The 19,932-nt window shown below is 41.6% G+C and overlaps 1 protein-coding gene across 1 annotated transcript; it reads left to right on the forward strand.

Annotated features, from left to right (window-relative positions):
- Positions 1–218: 218 nt before the first annotated feature.
- rap2aa (RAP2A, member of RAS oncogene family a) lies at positions 219–14,237 on the forward strand. The gene is made up of 2 exons (XM_085250172.1): positions 219–1,436; positions 13,994–14,237. Exons 1-2 carry the CDS (start codon positions 1,123–1,125, stop codon positions 14,229–14,231), a joined length of 552 nt encoding a protein of 183 aa, XP_085106298.1. The 5' UTR covers positions 219–1,122; the 3' UTR covers positions 14,232–14,237.
- Positions 14,238–19,932: the final 5,695 nt, after the last annotated feature.

Consider the following 19,932-nt stretch of genomic DNA (forward strand, 5'->3'; position numbering starts at 1 on the left):
TGAAAGCTAAAGTAGTCAATTAAAAAGACTTACCTGGCGGTTTCAATTGGAGTGTGTTACATAGCCTGTATTGCTCATTATCAAAGAATAATAAAGGTTTTTTTTTTTTTTTTTTACAAGGTGAGTGACTTTTCACTCTCGAGTCGGATCGCAGGTAAATTTTTTTTATTTTTTTTTAATGCAGCGTTACCATAGCAACAGCATCCGGTGCGTTTCACCTCCTCTTGGATACACATCCCCGAGCCGCCTCCGTGATTGGATGAGCTCTCTTTGGATGTCACTGGGGCAACCGAATGATGGGAATTTTAACACATGAACGGAAATGTCAGCGACGAATCTCACTGGCTGCCTCCGTGAGGCTGCCATTCAGGCACATGTGAGGTGTACAGAAAGCGGAAGCGCCCATTGGGCTGTTCGCGTATCCATCTGACGAAGGAGGATCCACAGGCTTTTCCTTTTTTCTTCTTTTCTTTTTTTTTGGTGCCTCGGTACGGGAGCCGAGTGGGGACCGGCTGGTAACGCAGCGGCCGCGGGTCTCCACCCGAGAGTATGGCAGCTGGAATCGCACTGGAGAGCGGGGGAGAAGCGGAGACATGTCAGAGATGGTGAAACAGAAACAAAGAGACGCAAGTTCTTTAACTGAAAGTCAGGGCACTTTAATTTGGGAGAGTTTCTCTAAGGCGGTCTACAGCTTAAAAAATCGTGCCTGCAGTTCATTCCGAGGCTAAGCCAGCGTTTTCCCAGCGTCCTCGATGGAGCAAGTTTGTTTTTTTATGAAGTACAGAGAGGGGTGAGCTAAGCAGATGAACACCCGCACGTTCAACATCATCGGGCGAGCTTCTTTTTCTCCCTTTGCGCATTTTTCGGACACTTTCAGTCCTCGGATGCTCGTATAACTGTCAGTGTCTGGCCTGCATGGGGGGAATATCTACAATGAAATCCATCTTGAGGTGCCGAGTCTTTGTGCTCTGCCATAGCTGAGCAGCAGCGAACAAGACTGTGTTATTGACAGCCCGTTCAGAATGGGACACGAATGGTGAGCGTGATTCGCACTGGAGCATTTTGCGTTGATTTCAATGACGCGCGGAGATTGATACCTTACGACTTGATTTAAATCCCACGATGCGCGAGTATAAAGTGGTGGTCCTGGGCAGCGGTGGGGTCGGGAAATCCGCCCTCACTGTGCAGTTTGTGACCGGGACGTTCATTGAAAAGTACGACCCCACCATAGAGGATTTTTACCGCAAGGAGATCGAGGTGGACTCCTCGCCCTCGGTGCTGGAGATCCTTGACACCGCTGGGACCGAACAGTTCGCCTCAATGCGCGACCTGTACATCAAAAACGGTCAAGGATTCATATTGGTCTACAGCCTTGTCAACCAGCAAAGCTTCCAGGACATAAAGCCGATGAGGGATCAGATCATAAGAGTGAAAAGGTTGGTGAAATCATGTGCTGGGGAAAAAAAGAGTAATTTCCATAATTAAGTGTGACTGTTGGGGGTTGTTTTTCACAAATATATGCTGGACTCATGGGCCCTGTAGTTTCAGGATAGATCTCGGCCTGCTTGGAGATGTTATGCATCTTTAAGGCAGCAACACTCCATGCCTATTATGGTATTCCAGGTCTCACCCCTATTTCTTGCCCCCATGCCTCTGACCCAGCATATTAAGTTCCTGCAGACATTCTAATGTCTCACTTAAGTGTTTACTAACAGGACAACAGTGCTGATCCTTCCTACCCCTCAGCTCTGCGAAGACACGTCTGTCTTCCTGTCAGAGCAAAACAAAATAGTGTCAGTGATCTGCCAAGCTGCTGTCTAGTGCCGCTCGGTGTCCACTGGATGCTGCAACCTTTGCGAGACACCCAACCGGGAATACCCAGGATTCAGTGCAAGAGAGGCTCTGCAGAGAGCTTTCAAGAAAGAGTGGCTGAAAAAAACAAAAAAAGCTGCGGGACTGTTGAAAGCACAGATCTGCAGAGGAGTCACCGTGTTTTTAATTAAGAAGCTGCACAAGCTGTTTAGGAAGAGCAGCACAATGGAAAGCCTGATGTCTCAGAGCTGCTGCACAGATGATCCAGATATGAGGTCACCACAGTGAGCTGCTGATTGATACATGGGAGAGGTTAGCTGAGGCTGCGTGGAGCTGTCATGTTATTGGTGTTCCTTTGCTCTAGGCCAATGTACTGTGCAGATACACTGTACTGTATGCTCTATGCTCACCTGCTGACATAGCATGAGATTATAAAACTCATCCAGATCAGATTGGTTAATGTCCTGTATTTGTTAGCTCCGCTTCGGCGTTCCAGTGTGCAGGCACTGTGCGCTGGGCTGCGACTGTGTGGGTTCATCAGTCACTGTAGGTGTCAATGGATTTGTTACAGTTAGTTCAGAGAGTCAAATAGGCTCCGGAGAGAATAAGAAGAACCCTACTGAAATCAACTTATAGTTAATACCATTTAATAATCTTGTTATTTACTATATGCTGTAGTTGGATAAGGTTTTTGTCCCTCCCTTGTCACAGTTCTTCCACTCTTCCACCTCAAAATGAAATATAATCATGCTGTGGATGTTTATTTTTATAGGTTGTCTTTAGTTTTTGTCACTTAATTGGATTTAGACCCTTTTTTTGTCAAATGCACCTTCTAAACAATCCTATTATTATGTGGCTCCCGATGAAAGAATGAGGTCAACATGTTTCTCCCATGCGAGTTGAGTACGAGTAGAGGTATGTTGAGTCTGCTGCGCGAGCGTGTGTCGTCCTGTATGTAAATGGTGTGCGCGTGCGCTCACGGGGCAGATGCAGCCAGGCTTTTGTGTTTTCACACCTAACACTGAGTCTGGTGCCGTTGTCTGATATGACAGCAGAATTTATTTTCCGTAGCAGAAAGATCGCGCTCCACAACACTACTCCCACACAGCAGTTAATTTGGTGCTGGGCTTCATGGGGAGTTAGACATCTAAAACTTAGGATTGTGCTTTTTTTTTTTCTTTAAAAATGTCATATTCAATGCGATTATTAAGCTGTGACCTACATTTTGTATGCACTCCTGCTTTCAGAAAGTTGGCTCTGAATGGCAGCGCGCACATTTCCTTCGGTTATTCAGACTTTTTCTAACATCAGCAGAAATCGACCTTGTTTGCTACTAACCTTGCAACGAGAAACATTTCATTTAAGACCCCGAAAGGCTTGCTTTTACTGTGCTCCCTGCTCCTCACCCATTCCGGCAGAATTAATAACAGCTTCTAATGACTGCAGCTGCATAAGGTGACTTCTTTGTTCCTGAAAAGTGTTGGAATATCTTGTAAATATTAAACAGCGCTCATTCTGTGCTGCTACATCAGTACAAAGACTGGTGACCAGATTGCACACAGGTAAGAAATCCAAATTCAGTGCATCCTGTGCCTGTTGCATAGTTTGTCCATCAGAGGACACGCTGCAACTTCACTGTTGGCAAAATACATACACAGCAGTGTATGTGAGGAGAAAACACTGTGGAATAACCAATGGCTTCACGTTGTTCTGGGGACGTACAAGTGGCAGTAGCATCATGAGTAACACGCTAAAGCTCTACCAGAGAATGTAAAGAGGACTGCAAATGTACATTATGTAACTAATGGAGTTTTCTATTCTAAAAGTAAATGCATTCATTGCGTTTGTTAAGCCTTATGTGTCCCATTGGGTAACTGCAAATGTAAACAGAAACTGTCACACTATCATATGTAACTGGATAAGACTGTCTGATATGATACCCAAAATTAGCAGTGTATTCTGGGCCTTTCAATACTTTTTTACAGGGAACACTGAGGACTCTGAATGCTTCACTAATTTGCACTGAATTTCATCATTTGCATGGTGAGGAACGTGTCACAGAAGGCAATGAAGAAGTTACAGTTTATGCTCATAAAGACATTTCATCATTAAGACATTTTTGAATTGCTCGTTTGCTTTCCTGACTGCAAGGAGACATGCTTTTGTTCACCTAAGACCCACAGCTAAAATGCAACACGTTCGGGCATGTTCTGTCGAAAGGCATTGTGGGAAATGCTGTAAATGACTACTGGCAGTAGGAAAAACAAAGTAAAGACATGACTATTATCATGTAGATTGATGAGGTAACTTACTGGTAACATTAGAGAGGAAAAGGGTGTGATTATCCTTTTAAAACACCCGAGTGAAGCACTCACAGGTTTCTCAGGCAAATCCTGTCAGCAACTGTGTGAACAGCATTGGCGTTGTTTTTGTTTTCCCTCTCTGTCGCTCCTCACTAACAAAACACTGATGACCGGTCACGACCGTATCGCCCGTCGCTCAGGTCAGAGGCGCTGCTGCGTGTCGCTCTCACTCTGAACCCTGTCAGCTTCTATCAGTGCCCGCTGATAGCAGCACAGGCAGGCGTTAGCACAGGGGCCCTGGGTGGACATGATTACACCCTGGCCTGCCTGTGCTCACTGGGGACCTCGTCGCTCCACACTTCAGCTGCAGTTAGCTATATACCAGGGATGTGTTGTGATTGGTGACTTCAGAGAGTAGAAATACAAGTACCGTGTGAGGGTAGTGAGGAAGAAAGTGGTGAAACAGGATAGCATAATAAACCCTGCTGTTGGCACTGCAGTGGTTGTTGCTGTTGCTGGGCCCTCTGCACATTTATTCATTTTTTACATTTTTTAAGTTTTCAAGTACTGCAGTTCTGAACTTTTCTCGATGTCACCTGACGGAGGTTCCTGCGAGAATGTAAATCGAGCAAGCCAGCTCCCAAGGACAAGGTCCATGTGATGTGGTTTTTATCTATTGTGAAAACTGGGGAAATGAATAAAGCTAAAGGTCAATACTGATTACTTCACAATGGCTTGGCTATAAAAAAAAAAAGTGTTATGAGTACTTCACCTCCCTGAGAAATTTTGAAACACCAGCAAGTTGTTTCTCATCTGTTTTAAAAGTCACAACTTCAAAAAGGATCAGACTAGTTCAGCTGGTGAGACATTAACTCACCTCATAAAGCAAGTAAAGTTTTTGCAGCGCTACCAGTATGCAGTCATTTATTCTGTTGTATCGCAGCGTGACGGTTCCGGGTTAAATCTCCTGGCTGGCTGAGCTCCTTTCTGTTGTGGAGTTTCCATGTTCCCTCTGCGTCTGTGCAGGTTCTCTCCGGGTATGCCAGCTTTCCTCCACAGTCCAAAGAAGTGCATTTTAGATTCATTTGTGATTCCAAATTAGCTGTACCATAGGTGTAGATGTAAGCACGAATGATTGTCTGTCTCTGTGCGTTAGGTCTGTGATGGATTGATAATCTATCCAAGGTGTACTCCATCTCTTGCCCAAGGACAGCTGCAGTAGGCTCCAGCACCCCCACGAACCTGAACTGGATAAGCAGTTGAGAAAATGGATGTATGGATAGATAGTGTGGTAGTGTTGCCAATAGATTAGATATCCCACACAGATAGTCCGCTGTCATTAGTTGTTACATTGTAAGCCATATGTCACTAAACATCCACTGTTCCATCAGGAGTCGAGTCAAACTATCACTGCACCAAAAATACAAATCCTTTAGGGGGGGAAAAACTCATTAGCCCATGCATAACTCATACATCAAAATATAGACAATTTTCAGTCTTTGAGATACAGTACTGCAATATTTGGTTACAGATGTAAAAGTAAATAGTAAAGTAAAGTAAACCGAAATTTTTTTTAAATCAACACAAATTTGCATGCAATAACTTTCTTAATACTGTGTGATTGTTCAGAGAAATGCAAAAATGTAATAATAATATGCTCTTAATATATATATATATATATATATTTTACATGCATAACAGTGAAGGGACCTAGCTTGTTAACAAGACCATAACATGCTAATTATAAAGTTTTTAACACTGGTTTTACATATTTTAAATAAGCTATGTTTGCGGTCAGTGAATGCCCAACTGGATCATTTGTATGTAACCTGATTTGTGTTTATCTTTTATTTTCTCAAAACAATCCCACTTTTCTGGATTTCATTTTATATTGATGCCCACATAGAGCCCACTGTGATCTTAAGTGGGCCAGACCAGTGAAACTCCCCTTTATCAGTGTAAGTGTAAGAAGTGCCATTTCAGAACTGTGTCTCAGTTTTTCTACGTGAAAGAAATGCTGTGGAGGAAAATGAAAGAAATCGGTCAGCGTGACTTAAATTGCCATAAATAAATGAAAGCTATATAAAAGTTCTAGTAGATCATTGCCCAGACTGTCCATAATTATAAAGTAGAAAGGTTTTGTTAATTCACAAAAAGCTTCTTTTTTTAACTGTGGAAGCATTGTAACAAACAAACAAAAACAAACTATTTCTACAGACCATAGTGGAAAAAGAAGAACTTTTTTGTCGTTTAACTGTTTATCTGTTACTTAATTCCTTTGGTGTAGTATTAATGGTGATGGGGGAGCTCTTTATCAATAGGATAGGCTGTAAAATCATTAAAATACACTTTAAATTCCAAAATCTATGTCCTCCTTCACTTCTTGTCTAATGACCTGGATTGGAGGCTTTACCGGGCTGATTCTGGTCCCCAAGCCTTATGTTTGACAACCCTGTTGTAGAGTGTGAGACTTTATGTAAGTTTTTTTTTCCTGCAACAAACCTCAAGTGTCCACGAAATCAGACCCTCTATTTCAATTAATGTTTAGCGGACTAATTGTCAGGCAGGCCTACTTGCTAAATTAAGAAATGTGACAAACCTTTGCATCTTACCACTGCCACTGTGAGTTAAGGTGGAATGCCAGCTGAGCAATTAATTTAAAGCACCATTGTGTCTAAGCCTCAGAGCCCGGGGAAGTGCATGAGAAGTGCATGTTAGCAGAACAGAGAAACAAAGAACAAAAAAGTATTAAATATGATCCAAAGTAGTGATCAGTCATTTCTGATGTACACTGCTTTTTTCAGATTATTCCAGGTTTGTGGCTTGTTAAGGGAGCAGGACAAGTAAACAGCTTGGGAGTCAGCAGCGCAAAACTGAGCCAGGAAACATAAAAGCTATTATATTGCACACTCTGTTTAGATGGTATTCTGGTAATTAATTACACTGTTCAGCTGTTGCAGAACTCCTGACGTGTGTTCATTCTCCGATCTTTTGTTACATTGTACCTTAGCAAGAGTTTCAGTGATTTTTTTGGTTATTTACCAAGTTTTACTGCGATTATTGTAACAAATCTCCATAAAAATCCCTTAAGAGCTGAAGTTGGAAACTAATAATCTCCTTTATGCATCCTAATTGTTCTTTTATTGTGAAGTAGAGCTGGGCGATATGAGATTTTTTCATATCACGATATGTTTTTTTCATTTCAGGCGATAACGATATCTATCACGATATAAGCCAAATAACTATATTTGTAAGATTTAAATGTGCCGTTGCTCACAAGTAAAATGTGAAATAATCAGCAGCTTGTTTTTATTTAAATATTTATTTCCCATAATAAGTTCAACAGGGTAGATGTACTTAAGGAACATGAGACTTTTTCAGATAAATAAAGGCAAATATTGCAAACTACACAAAAGGCAGCCGCTAAAGCGTTTAAGTTTCAAAATAGAACAAACGAAACAGACTAAATTGTCAATTCCACTTAGAAACAAAATATTAATTCTAAAAATAAATCTTAGTTTGTTTTACAGAAGAACAGACAAAACTGACTAACTTTTGTCAATATCAAATAAACTGAGAACTAAAAGGAAATTCTCAATCTCTCCTTGTTGTATAGCTGAGCTTTTCAAACAGTTTTAACAGTTACTTTAGTCTGACAAAAGCCGAATGACGAATTAGCGCTTCCAGTCAGAGACTGAGGCTACGTCCACACGTACACGGGTATTTTTGAAAACTGAGATTTTCCGTTTCCGTTTTAAAAAATAATCCCGTCCACACATAAAGGCAGAAATGAAGGAAAACGCTGCTATGAACATGCCAAAGCAGCAGGTGGCGCTAGATTCCTAACCGTGCAGAAATGTTGGCCAATCAGAAGTCTAGAAGCCTCGGTGGGAAAAAGTAAACAAAGCTGGGGCATAGAAGCAGAACAGAGTCGTATGTGTGGACGGACAGTAACTGTGTGTATATGTAAGCATTTAAACACTGCAGAGAGTAGAATTAACAGTATTGTAGAAATTCATTTCACCGAAACAATAACGTGGCGCACAGTGTGACGCATGCTCCAGTTTATTGTATTTCCAGACTTGCTTTCGGCACAATTTACAGTGCACGCTACTCTGTTTTTTGTCAGACTTGAAATAGCCGAAATACCTTCACACTACGGAACTTCTATGGCTCTTCCGTTTGACAATCTCTCCGGCATTGAAACCATCATCTGTTTTCTCTTCGGTCACGCTCGGTTGATTTTTCTAGTCGGCACACTCATTTCCTCCATTACCCGCTGGCTGCTTCCCAAACAAACACACGTGCGGCTTGGCACTTGTGCTGTACGTTACAAGTCACGCGACGTGACGCTGCGGCTGTGATTGGTTCGGCTCTGCGCTACTTAATTTGGATTGGCTGACCTTTTTTTTTTTTTTCTTTGAGGACAAGAGCGGCGAGGTCTATCGTGATAGCTTAATTTCTCTATCGAGTAAAAGTTATATCGCGATACATATCGTTATCGTTCTATCGCCCAGCTCTATTGTGAAGTATGCCGTCAAACTGAATTTTTTTCTGGTGGTCCAGTGAGATTTCTGACTAACTGTTTCAACTTTTTTTCAATCATGAGGTTGATACTGACAGTATGATAAAAGGGAAATATCGTCCTTTACAGATATGAAAGGATAAGGGCCGTATTTTCCAGTTAGAACTTTTCAATGAATTATTCAAAGCGTATTACTGACCGACTGTTCAACCCGGACAAATTTCTACTAAAATGGTACTTGCATTTTAGATGTTTGACCGTGTACTTCATAAGAGAAGTAATTTGTGTCAGACAGCATAATCACCCACAGAGACCTGCTAGTGTGCCAGAGTATTGCTGTGATAAATCAGATCCAAGGAAATCTGTACAGTCTGTCAAGTTCAGTACTCATTTATCTTGTCCATTTTGGCACTTCTTGGCCAGTGTGTTTATCATCAGTAAACGGGGTCGATTTTTGAAGGCTTTGGGAAGCAAATAATGAATTCTCATAACCATCCCAAACAGAATTAAAGTGTTTTACTTGTCATATATTATTGCTTGTTTTAAAGGGAAAATCTTTGCATTCTTGCCGTGGGTCAAAGAAGCCATTCCTGATTAAATCTTTCGGTGCCCTAATGTGGCAAAAAGAGGAGCTTTGTGCTGCCTTCTGACTCAGCTCAATTCTCTCCCCTGGCTAAACTGAAGACCCTCTACAAAAATGCTATTCGCAGGGAAGGGGTGCCCAGCACACAGCCTTTCCTGCCTGCTGCTGCCCCGAGTCATAACCAGTGGCTCTTGGGCAGCCGGTTTCTACCGTCTGTCAGCAAGGCCTGTGTGAGTTGATCTGCATCATGCATTATTGATAAGCTGTGTCTGAGCAAGCTTGAATTGATGTTTGCAGTCTGAGTGTTCCACTGCCTCTGGCATCAGGCTCACAAGCCGAAGGCTAAAGAGCGACATGTTGTTTGTGCTGTTTGTGTCACAGCAAAAACGAATCCCGCTCAGTAATTCGTTTGGCCTGTGTTTTCTGCAACAGTCGAGCCTTACTTTCTTGTATCAGCCACCAGTGGTTGGCCGACAACCTTAACGCCGAGTCTCTGTGAGCCTTAGCCCCATGGCAGCCTCTGTCTCACACCTCCTTGGACTGCCGCTTTTCTTCTCTGTTATTATGACTATATATAGACCCTTTCTTCTTTGGGTCCAGATGCCTTTGTGCTGTGTTCCTGTAATGATGAGGCCCAAACGAGCTGCATAAGTTGCAAACAGCTGACCAAAAAAAGCATGTGGCACACTCACACACAGTTTAATGTGATTTTAAGATACTTCTGCTGTTTGGGACAACAAAAATAATGAAGTTAGGGGTTTTTTTGTTTGTTTTTTTTACTAGATGTTTTACACTTTAGCACTTTTTTAACATAGCAAGTGATCGTCAGTTTAGCAAAATAGGGATTACCAGGGTTGATATTATTGCACTGTGAAAAAGAGCCATTGCACAAGCCACTGTTGTGCAATGTGCTTTATCTTTGTAACGCACAAATCTTGTTAAATCAAGCTAAAACTGAGGTTTCTCTTCTAATTTACAAACAGTATAAAAACCTCAGCTGTCACCTGAGAAAGCAGCATGCCAAAAACAAAAGGAATCAGTTTGGACACACAAAGGAGGAGATGGGTGCACAAAAGTTTTCACTGGAGTGAGAAGTATCATCAGGAAATTCAAAGACAGTCACACAGCAAAGAAAAAGCATGGCAAGAGGTAGAAGTTAAAGATTTCAAAGAAGCTGGAAAGAAAACTAGTGAGAGACCCCAGAACAGCCAAGAGTGAATCTTAGCCAAGTCGAGATCTGTCTTACATACAATCACTCGAACTTTGAAGGGACTTTGAAGTTGCAGAGCAAGAGAAAGTCCACTCGTGCAGAGGAGACACTTTGAGCTCTTTGGCCACAGAGACTCTGCTTATGTTTGGAGAAAGAAGGCAGAGGCATACAACCCAGAGTACACCATCCCTACTGTGAAACACATAAGTATTATGGTGTGGGAATGCTTTAGTTCAGCTGGAACTGGGAATCTCGTCAGGGTGGAAGAAAACTCCAACTAGTCAGCAGCAAAATTGGGTCCGGGTCATCGCTTTGTCTTCCAACACAACAATAACCCAACATATGTAGCTCCTGGTGAAGAACTACCTTAAGAAGACCAACGTGAACATTTCTGACTTAAAATGTGTGGAGTAAGCTGAAGAGTAAGGTCCATGCCAGGGTCCGTGTACATGTAGCTTCACTTCTTCATTGTTTCACTTCATTCCACTGCTTCAAAAAAATTAAAGGAACACGTTACTATTTAAATTTGAGGATTGATGTGAGTTGACTAATAACTGGTGAGTTGAAAATCTGTTCGATAAAATTCTAAAAACCAACACATGTGAAATAACAGAAAAACGTGCCTTCTTTGTTGCGATAATATGACTTTTTTCGCTTCTACTTTAACCGTACCACTGTTGTCCATGGAAACAACATAAGGTTTTCTATTGCGTAGGTTTTGCCCTCCTGAACTGAACTGAAACCAGTTTTGTACTGTGGAATAACCTCAGTGTTTCTGTCATATTTGCTGGGTTTGTGCAAACAGTTTAGAGCAGAAAAGCGAAAGCTTGTGTGAAACAGCATCTGATGGTACAAGATACATACCTCTTTGAGTGATTTAGAGTGGGAGACAAACAACAGCTGAATGGAGGACCTACCAAAATGGCATCATTAGCCCAACTAAACACAGAGGCCCTTTTAAATGGATGCAGCTGTAAAAGTAAAGATTTTGCCTTTCAATCTGCCCACCCACAGCTATGCTTAGTGTTTGGGGGGTTTTCAGTGAAGGTGGGAAAGGGAATTTAAGGTTCAAGGCTAAATATAACCTACCACCAACTAGATCCAAAGAAGTTTTCAGAAAAATCACAGCCTTGCTGTTTTTACTGACACCAGGAATGCAGCGAATGAGAACTTAGGCACGACATGCTGAATGTTAAAGTTGAGAAGCATAACATGTTGTTTCTCATTCAGTTTGCCTGCCTAGCTCAACACTTTTGGTCACACACCGACCGACCGACCTCAGAGATTGTCTCTTAAATTCAGGTAGCTCCTCTCGGCTCATCCTGGGAACAGAACGGGATAGTTGAGATTAAAGTTCGCTGGATAATGTATTCATGGGTAGATCAAAGTCGGCTAGTTTAAGCTTATTTAACGCTGAAACCTGCAGCCCCCCTTACCTCTGAGAAACGCTCTGGCTGCTCAGCCTGGAAAGGCTTCACAGTAGTCTCCAGACTCCCCGTCTTTTCAACAGTAGCCAGTTCCTTCTTTACCAGTTTATTATAACAAACAAGGATGAGGATGATATTAATTTTGGTGAATAACTTAAAGGCATCTATAATTCACAGAGCGAGTGCAGAATTTGAAAATCCTAATGGTGCTGACAGGTGCTCGGGTTAAATTTGACTGTGCTGTGAAGTGTGAAGTGAACACAGACGTTTAAACTTGGTTCAAACGACAGGTCCGACAGATGGAAAGCGCCCCCTCGGTCGTTTTGCATACTGATAAGCATGAAAGAAATAGCAACCTGTTGTTTAAAGGATGCGAACACGCATGATCTGCTATCTCTCTGATGTTTTTGAGCTTTGTTATCTCCTCTGATGTGTACAAAGTGCCTCAGAAGCCCGCCATGTTCCCCAATATCAAAACTGATGTAGTGATCATATTGGTGGAAATGCATCTCAGCTGCTTCTTTTTAAGTAATTATAGAGCAGCCTATTTATTTTAACCGACCGCATCCTCTGGCTGTCCTCAAAGTAGTCCAGTTCCACAGTGACATTTTGTGCTTTAGCTACGTGCCAAGGAGTTCAGAGCTCAAAGGATTATGGCCACTTCCTGCCCTCAGGGGTGACAGCTATAGTACCCGTTTCCTCTGCTGTACTGGGTCAGGCTTTACACTTAGTGTTTAGATGAAGCAGGTGACGCTCTGGTTCTTGATCTGAAAAAAGCTTCCTCCCACACTCAGAGTCCACTCGTATGCTAAAGTGGAAACACTTTCATCTTAATCCTTCTTGCGACCTTTCAGTCAGAACGAGCCCACCTCTTTCACCCAGCTGAGCTTTTCAAAAATAACCACCGAGATCCTTTTTGTCAAAGATCCAGGCTTGTTTTGTTAGAGAGATTGGAAAAGATAAAAGATGGAAAGATGTCAAAAAGGGATTAAACAGAGGCTGAGAATTGATGTTAATTTAATGGTCACGTGAGTGGATAATGTAGCAAATGCAAAACTGGTATATTAAGAAAGAATTATGCTGCTGATAACAGTAACAGCTTTTTGGGTGAAACCACCAACTTCCAGTATAATAAACTGGAGAAACTGAATAGAGGCTGTCGTTGTTATGGAAAAAATAACCTTTTCTCTTAGGTTTCAATCACTCCAGCCATGCGTGCATGTTAGTTCACGTGAGTTCAGCAAGCTCAAACAGTGGCCATGATGTAAAGTCCACATAGGCTTTTTAGATTGATTTTTAGGTTGAATCTTCTGTTGATAGTGGTGATAATCATCATAAATATTTTGCTAGAGGTGCTGACTCAGTGGTTAGCATTTTCACATTTGCCCAATGATAATTCAGTAACCCAGTAAAGATGCTTTCTTACCTATTGCCTATTGCTTCCAGCCTCTTTTTAAGAGGCTATTATACTTTTTTTTCTTATTGTCTATCATACTTGTACTGTTAAAATAGTGGATGCACTTATTAAACAAGGCCAAAGATTCAAATAATGATATCGGTGTCTGCCCTGGAAATCAATGTGAGCCAAGAGCTTTGGCTTCAGATGCTCGGTTAGAGATAGTAGAGGTGGGGTTTTTTCTATTCTTTGCTCTGTATGTTGTGACTGGCCATCTCAGCCCCACCCACCTGTTCTTCAAACCTTCTGTTTGCATGGGACAGCCAATAAGGAGAGGTCAACTGTAAGGAAAAAGTGTTTGGAACAGTTTGTTCTAGATACACGATGAACTGAGGGGCTGCACTAATGCCCACTATCAGATAAATAAAGATGATCCTAAATTCCATTATGCAAACCTACTTTAGTAGAATAAAAATATGGAGCTTGAAATAAATGTGTCAGATCTCCTTTAAATAATTATGATTTTTGTAAGTGCAACAGATGAAGGTTTTAATCACTGTGCGCTTTTTTTTTCTTATTTAGAATTTGCTAAAACCAAGTTCTGAAAGGGGAATTGCCTTTCTTTTCACTTTTATGGGAAAAACATAATAAAATAAAAAGCTCTGATTTGCCACACATGCAGCAGTTGCTTTTCCTGTGTGTCTGACAAACTGACGTCGGTCTGTGTGTGCTTTCAGGTACGAAAAGGTTCCCGTTATCTTGGTGGGGAACAAGGTGGACTTGGAAAGCGAGAGGGAGGTATCATCCAGCGAAGGTCAGGCTCTAGCCGAGGAGTGGGGCTGCCCGTTCATGGAGACCTCGGCTAAGAGCAAAACTATGGTAGACGAACTGTTCGCCGAGATCGTTCGGCAGATGGACTACGCCGCTCAGCCAGACAAGGACGACCCCTGCTGCTCCTCTTGCAATATACAATAGCCCTGGGGAGGGGGGGGGGGGGGGTACCAGGAACAGACCAGGCAAAAAGTCCACTTAGAGGGAACTTGTTTGACTTGCAGTGGACAGATACACACTTAGACACACACATGCACATGCCGATTAAACTGAAGATGAAAATCACAGTTGAGCGCAATGGATACCAAGTGAGTGGAGCATAACATTTGCAGTGACACGATTAATAAGAATAATAACACGTGAGTAATGCGTACATTTTGAATGAAAATTGCCAGGAATTTGCCGCAAAGGTAATTGACAAATGACAAACAGAACATGCCCTCGCCTTATTTTACACTTTTTTGTTTGTTTGTTTGTTGTTTAAGTTATTCCGTTATGAGGAAGCAAATATTGTCAGCAAAGAATAACAGATCGGGATCTTTATTCATTACAGCTTCCTAAACAATCTGCTAGAAATAACTGTTGTTATTGCAGTTTTCAGACACACCACTGAGACGCATTTCCTGTTACCATGACTCTGTTGCAAGTAGCTGCTGAACACACATGACAGATTTCTGAAGAAGCATTTGATTTCCATTATGTACAATGTTGCTCCCAGTTTAATTCGAGCAGAGGTTGGCGGAGGGTTTTTTTTCTACTCATCACAGGGCTGAACCAAAGAGGTTCCCTGAAAGCGCCTCAATGTTCTTAGTTTTATTTTTTCTGCTGTTCAAAAAAAAAAAAAAAAGGAATGGAGAGAAAAAGGATAAGTCGGTGTCTTTCTTTAAAAAAACAAAAACAAAAAAACAACGGTGCAATCATCTCTTTCCTATTTTCTCACTTTGAGATATGATAGTAAGCATAGCGGAGTCTTTCACATATCGTGTGATGTTTTGTTTTCCTCTCCGGGAGACTCTGACAGCAGATTGCTGAGTAGTAATATAAGTAACCGCTTCATCCTGACGGGACAAAGAGCGATTTCAGTGTTTGAATATCTCCGCAGACCGTCTCTCCAAACTCTTTTCAGGAATGGGTGACATTTAAAGTGAAGATGCCAACATTTGTCATACTTTTTTTTTCTTTTCGTCCTCTGGTATCAATATGAAATGTGGCGCTCCACAGTTTCGACATCCTGATGCCATCCTTCATGTGCTCAGAGTATTCAAATTCATAGTAACAAATAGCACCGACGGAGGCGGCGGTGATAATAAGAATAATAAATGGTAGTGTAAATATTTTGTATGGAAAAAGTGCCAGCTCCTATGAAGACACTGACTCAACACATGTGGAACTGTCAACTGTATGCATGGCTAGTGAACAAAAAAAAGGACTCTTATTGTCTGAGATTACTGTAGGCTGTGGAGAAAAAAAACGTGCAAATCAAACACATACATGTCTGGATCTGGACACTGTCTCAACTGTACATCTATGTTGCCACGGGAAGCAGACTTTCCCCGTGTGACCATTTTCATTGTTGATTTTATATTTTTTTATGTGGCCATTTACTCTTTATCCCTCTCTGAATGGTGACACTGTTACATTTGACACCTAAACAATAAAAGTGCGTTCAACACTATCAGTGCGACTGGCGAGCTTCAGTGAAATTAACTGAATGGGAGGAAAAATGTGGCTTATATTTTAATCTCTTCTTCTTCTTTTTTTTACAAATCAACAATTTGTAGTTTTCTGTTCAGCTGTGAGACAACTATTCTAATTGTATATATGATATCCAATTTGGATATACAGTGTCATTGTTTATTTGTTTATATCATCATCAGTTTTAAAACTTTGCCTGGCATGATGAAAATTTGTCACATGCACTACTATTTTTCCTTCACCAGTGTTAGCCGAGCACAGTACTGAGAAAACTATTGCTGAAGATTAACTTGCATTTGCTTTGCCTGTGTCCAATCAGGCTTTCAGACTTCCTCAAGTCTGAAAGCTGCGTCTTCCTGTTGAAAGTTTTGTACTGTTTTTAATTCATATTCATTATTTTATTTATTGTCTATGTTTTACACGTATACAGCCTGACTCCCTGGTAATTTGACCAATCGTAGCTTTGAATGTGTAGGGAAGCAGATTAAGAAGCTGACTGGTTGATTGGTGTGTCACTGTAGGTCATCTGGTTAAGCAGGCAGTCCATATGCCAAAGGCTAATGCTGGGGCCTGAGTCTGGCCGTGGCTTGCGTGTCATTCCCCTGCACTCTTTCATTTCTTTCTTGTCAACGCTATCTGGCCTAATAAAGGTTAAAAGCAAAAGGACAGGGGTGATGACTATATCCAAAATCACATTATTCTGTACTAATACAATAAGGAGTAGATAAAGCTTTATTTTGACTCATTTTGAGTCATATTGAGAGGTGTAGAGTTGCTCAGGCTGATCTGTGGAAACAAAAACCGCCTTAAAAACAGCCACATAAAAAACCACCAAAGCAAAGGTAAGTGAAATGACCCAAAACAACCTGTAAGAGATCCAAACAATTCAGTGTTCTTATATGTGGAGTTTGGGTGCATTAAAATATCTGTGTTCGGGGTTTCGTTGGATCTCTACTCCAGTCTTGTCAGGAGGAGAAACTGTTGACTCCCACCTGCAGGACTCAAAGATAATTGCAAAGCGTCGTCTCGTTAGTCCAGCAGCACATTGTTCTTACCAGATTGCAAAAAGGATCCAAAATCATTTGCTGTGATTTTGAATCGAACTCATGCAATGTGTGTGGTTTCTGGATTCACTGGGACAGTCAGGGTGGGGTTTTTTTTACAGTCCAGGCTGGTCTGAATATGCCAGTACATGTTCTTACTGTTTGTGAAGGCACTGATCTTTCTGTTATTTAATTTTGTGCCATACGCACTCTTCAGCATCTGTGTGGAACACAACTGAGTGCTACTACTTTGTTCATGTTCTTAATTGGATTTCTTTTTCTCCAGATAATAGTTTTTTTGTAGCAACAGTGAGTCAAAACGCCTCAATCCCCAAAAAATTAAAAAAGAATGACTTCCCTCTGCATTGCATTGGCACAGAGAGAGGAAGAAATAGACTATAATTTATCATGAATTATTACAAAATATTAACATTTAATCCAGCCATTTTTTTAACCTCTTTTAGGTTCATGGGCAGGCTGGATCCTCTGCCGGCTCCCAGCTGACACTGTGTGAGAGGCCTGGTTTTCCTGTACATCCAGTACTTGACAGTCATTTTTGTCTTGAGAGTCATTTAGGTTCACATCCACATCTACAGCCACAATAAAGCATTAACTTAAAACCAAATGGTACTTGTTCAAGTGTTCTTTGAGTAACTAAGATTTCAGTTGCCAAGAGTTCAGATACACATGAGGTAATCCCTCGTGTCAAAGGCAATGCACCAAAAGCTGTATCTGAAGTTATATGGTTTGAGGAGATTGATTTTTTTTTAATGCTGACTCCTTTTTTTTTCCCCCCTTAGTTTGCCTCAGTGGGTCTTTGAGATTGTTCTAAATCACTGATGCAGAGTAGAAGTGGCAGTGGGGGGAAACACTAGTTAATAGAGCTGGAGAAGTGAGAGTCAGCATGTCCTCTGAGACGCTTGTCAGCATCCACCTTCAGGCACCTGATGTAAGGACAGTCTCAATCTCTGAGGTGCTTTATCCGCCCTGATGAGACGGTGGGCAGAGGGCTGAAGGACCTGAAGATGATAGGTCTCAGTGGGGTTCATTAGGAAGCAGTATCCCTGTTCAGCAGCAGCCTTTGTGTTTGTGGAAACATTTAGTTAAATGAGGTACAATATCCTTATTGTTCAGTGAAAGAGTTTTAATGAGAATGGATCACCTAATGGCTCGCATGTATCAGCCTAATAGCTGTGGTGCAGTGTTGCCTCATGAACTGTGTTGTGTTTTTTAAATTATCTTTGTGCACTCCCTTTGCCCTTTCCCTCAACTCCTTGCAGAGCTGGAGCTAGAATAACTTTCAAGGAATTTGCGGCAGCGTCGTGGGACGCTGAATTCTCAGCGGGAAACGATGTGGAAAATATAAATAAAATCAGCTTGAAAACAACCCCCCCCCCTCCCGAGTTTCCCAGTGTAGGTGTATGAATTAAATAGGCGCTGACTCATCGTTACCTGCTCTCAGCTCTGTAAGCCAGGGGCTCAGAGGCACAGACATCGCAGCTGTGACACAGCACGCTGTGTTTGTTCCAGCTGAGATCCTCTACATCAGTATGTCAAATGTCAAGAGGAAGAAGAGGGGGCTGAATGAGTCACTCCACCACCAACGCCATCCCCACCTCCCGCAAGGGTGCAGCAGGATATCTGTGTGGGATACAGCAGCAGTACATGGCAAAAAAAGGCCACGTGGTGCTGCTTCAGCCTCTTTGACTCCAGGCCACGCTAAGTTCAGGAGCAGAAGGAACACCCTGTCTGCCAGCCCAGAGGTTTTGAGGATGAAGGAGATTCCAATGCACACACCACACAAAGGAGCCTTTAAATTGCTTTAATCCTCTCATTGATCGGTGGAGCATTAAAGTCTCAATGTGGTCCAGACCGGGGTTGTAATGTGTGGAAATTAGGCTTTTATGCTTCTGCTGCACAGAACAATTGTTTAGATCAATTGGCTCTGATGTGAAAGTGCCTTTAGGGGAATTGCTCTGTCATGATGTGGATCTGCATGCTGTGCTGTCCTGTTTAAGGTATCATCTCGTGCCTGCCTGGTTTTTTTTTTTGTTTTTGTTTGTTTGTTTATTTGTTTTTCTAGGATTTTAGACCACTGGATCTGCTCATGACTGAACATGCTGAAAGATTATACGCTGCTTGCTTGCTGCCTCAGCTGGAAGTCACCAGCACTGAAGCTGTTATCAACCTACACTCTGTGTTTCATGCCTTTTTATACTGGAAACAGTGTTGATGTGCAGGAGGGGGAAGAAGGAACAAATAGGCTGAGCTGGGACTGTCAGAGGGCCTAATAACTAGGTGTCATGGCAACCAGATGGCAACACATGAGCTGTCAATTTCACAGTCTAATTTGCCGCTGCAACAGAGGAGAGTGTGTGGGGGATGATCTGTTCAAACAATGAAACATTTCTGTGCTGAGCACATGTGTTCATATTCTGGCTTTTAAATATCAGCCATTAATCAAATCAAGTGTATTTATGTAGCTCATTTTAAAACGGACATATGGGAAAAACAGGTTAAAACATTTTGCATCAAGAATTCTAAAAGTAAAAGTAAAGTAGTAAAAGAAAAAAGGCAAGGAGAAACATAAAAATCCATAATATTAATCAAATCACAACAGCACATGAAACAACACATGTACATATAACGGCAAATCTACACTGTGGATCCCTCTAAAAAAACTGTAATGGATTTAACACGACTGTGAAGCTGGGTTTAAGAAATAAGTGTTTAAACTTTTTAGAGTGTGTTTAGCACCACCTTGTGCCAGTATAGAACGTGACGTCACGTGGTTGGTTGGTTGCAGCTAACAGACTTCATGAGTTTATGTTAGCTAACAAGTGACAGAACTGATAACTCTGTAAAACAAGCAAACTAAAACTGAAAAGCAGTCTAGGGGAGTCACTTTTGTACTGCCTATGGCTGTAGCAGTGAGTTTTATGGTTAAAAAAATAAATAAAAAACAGGACATACTGTCCACTTTCACGCTCTCTTTAGCACTAAGTGGTTTTTCATTGTTAGCTAGCCGCACTGCAATGGAAAAATCCACCTGTTAGCCGTAATGCTAGGGTTTGTAAATGAGGACTATGCTTCAGTCAGGTGCACCT

Source organism: Mchenga conophoros, linkage group LG16 (assembly GCF_057382185.1).
Source record: "Mchenga conophoros isolate Kocher_MC1m ecotype Shallow Benthic linkage group LG16, M_conophoros_male_GT1.1, whole genome shotgun sequence".
Lineage (NCBI taxonomy): Eukaryota > Metazoa > Chordata > Actinopteri > Cichliformes > Cichlidae > Mchenga > Mchenga conophoros.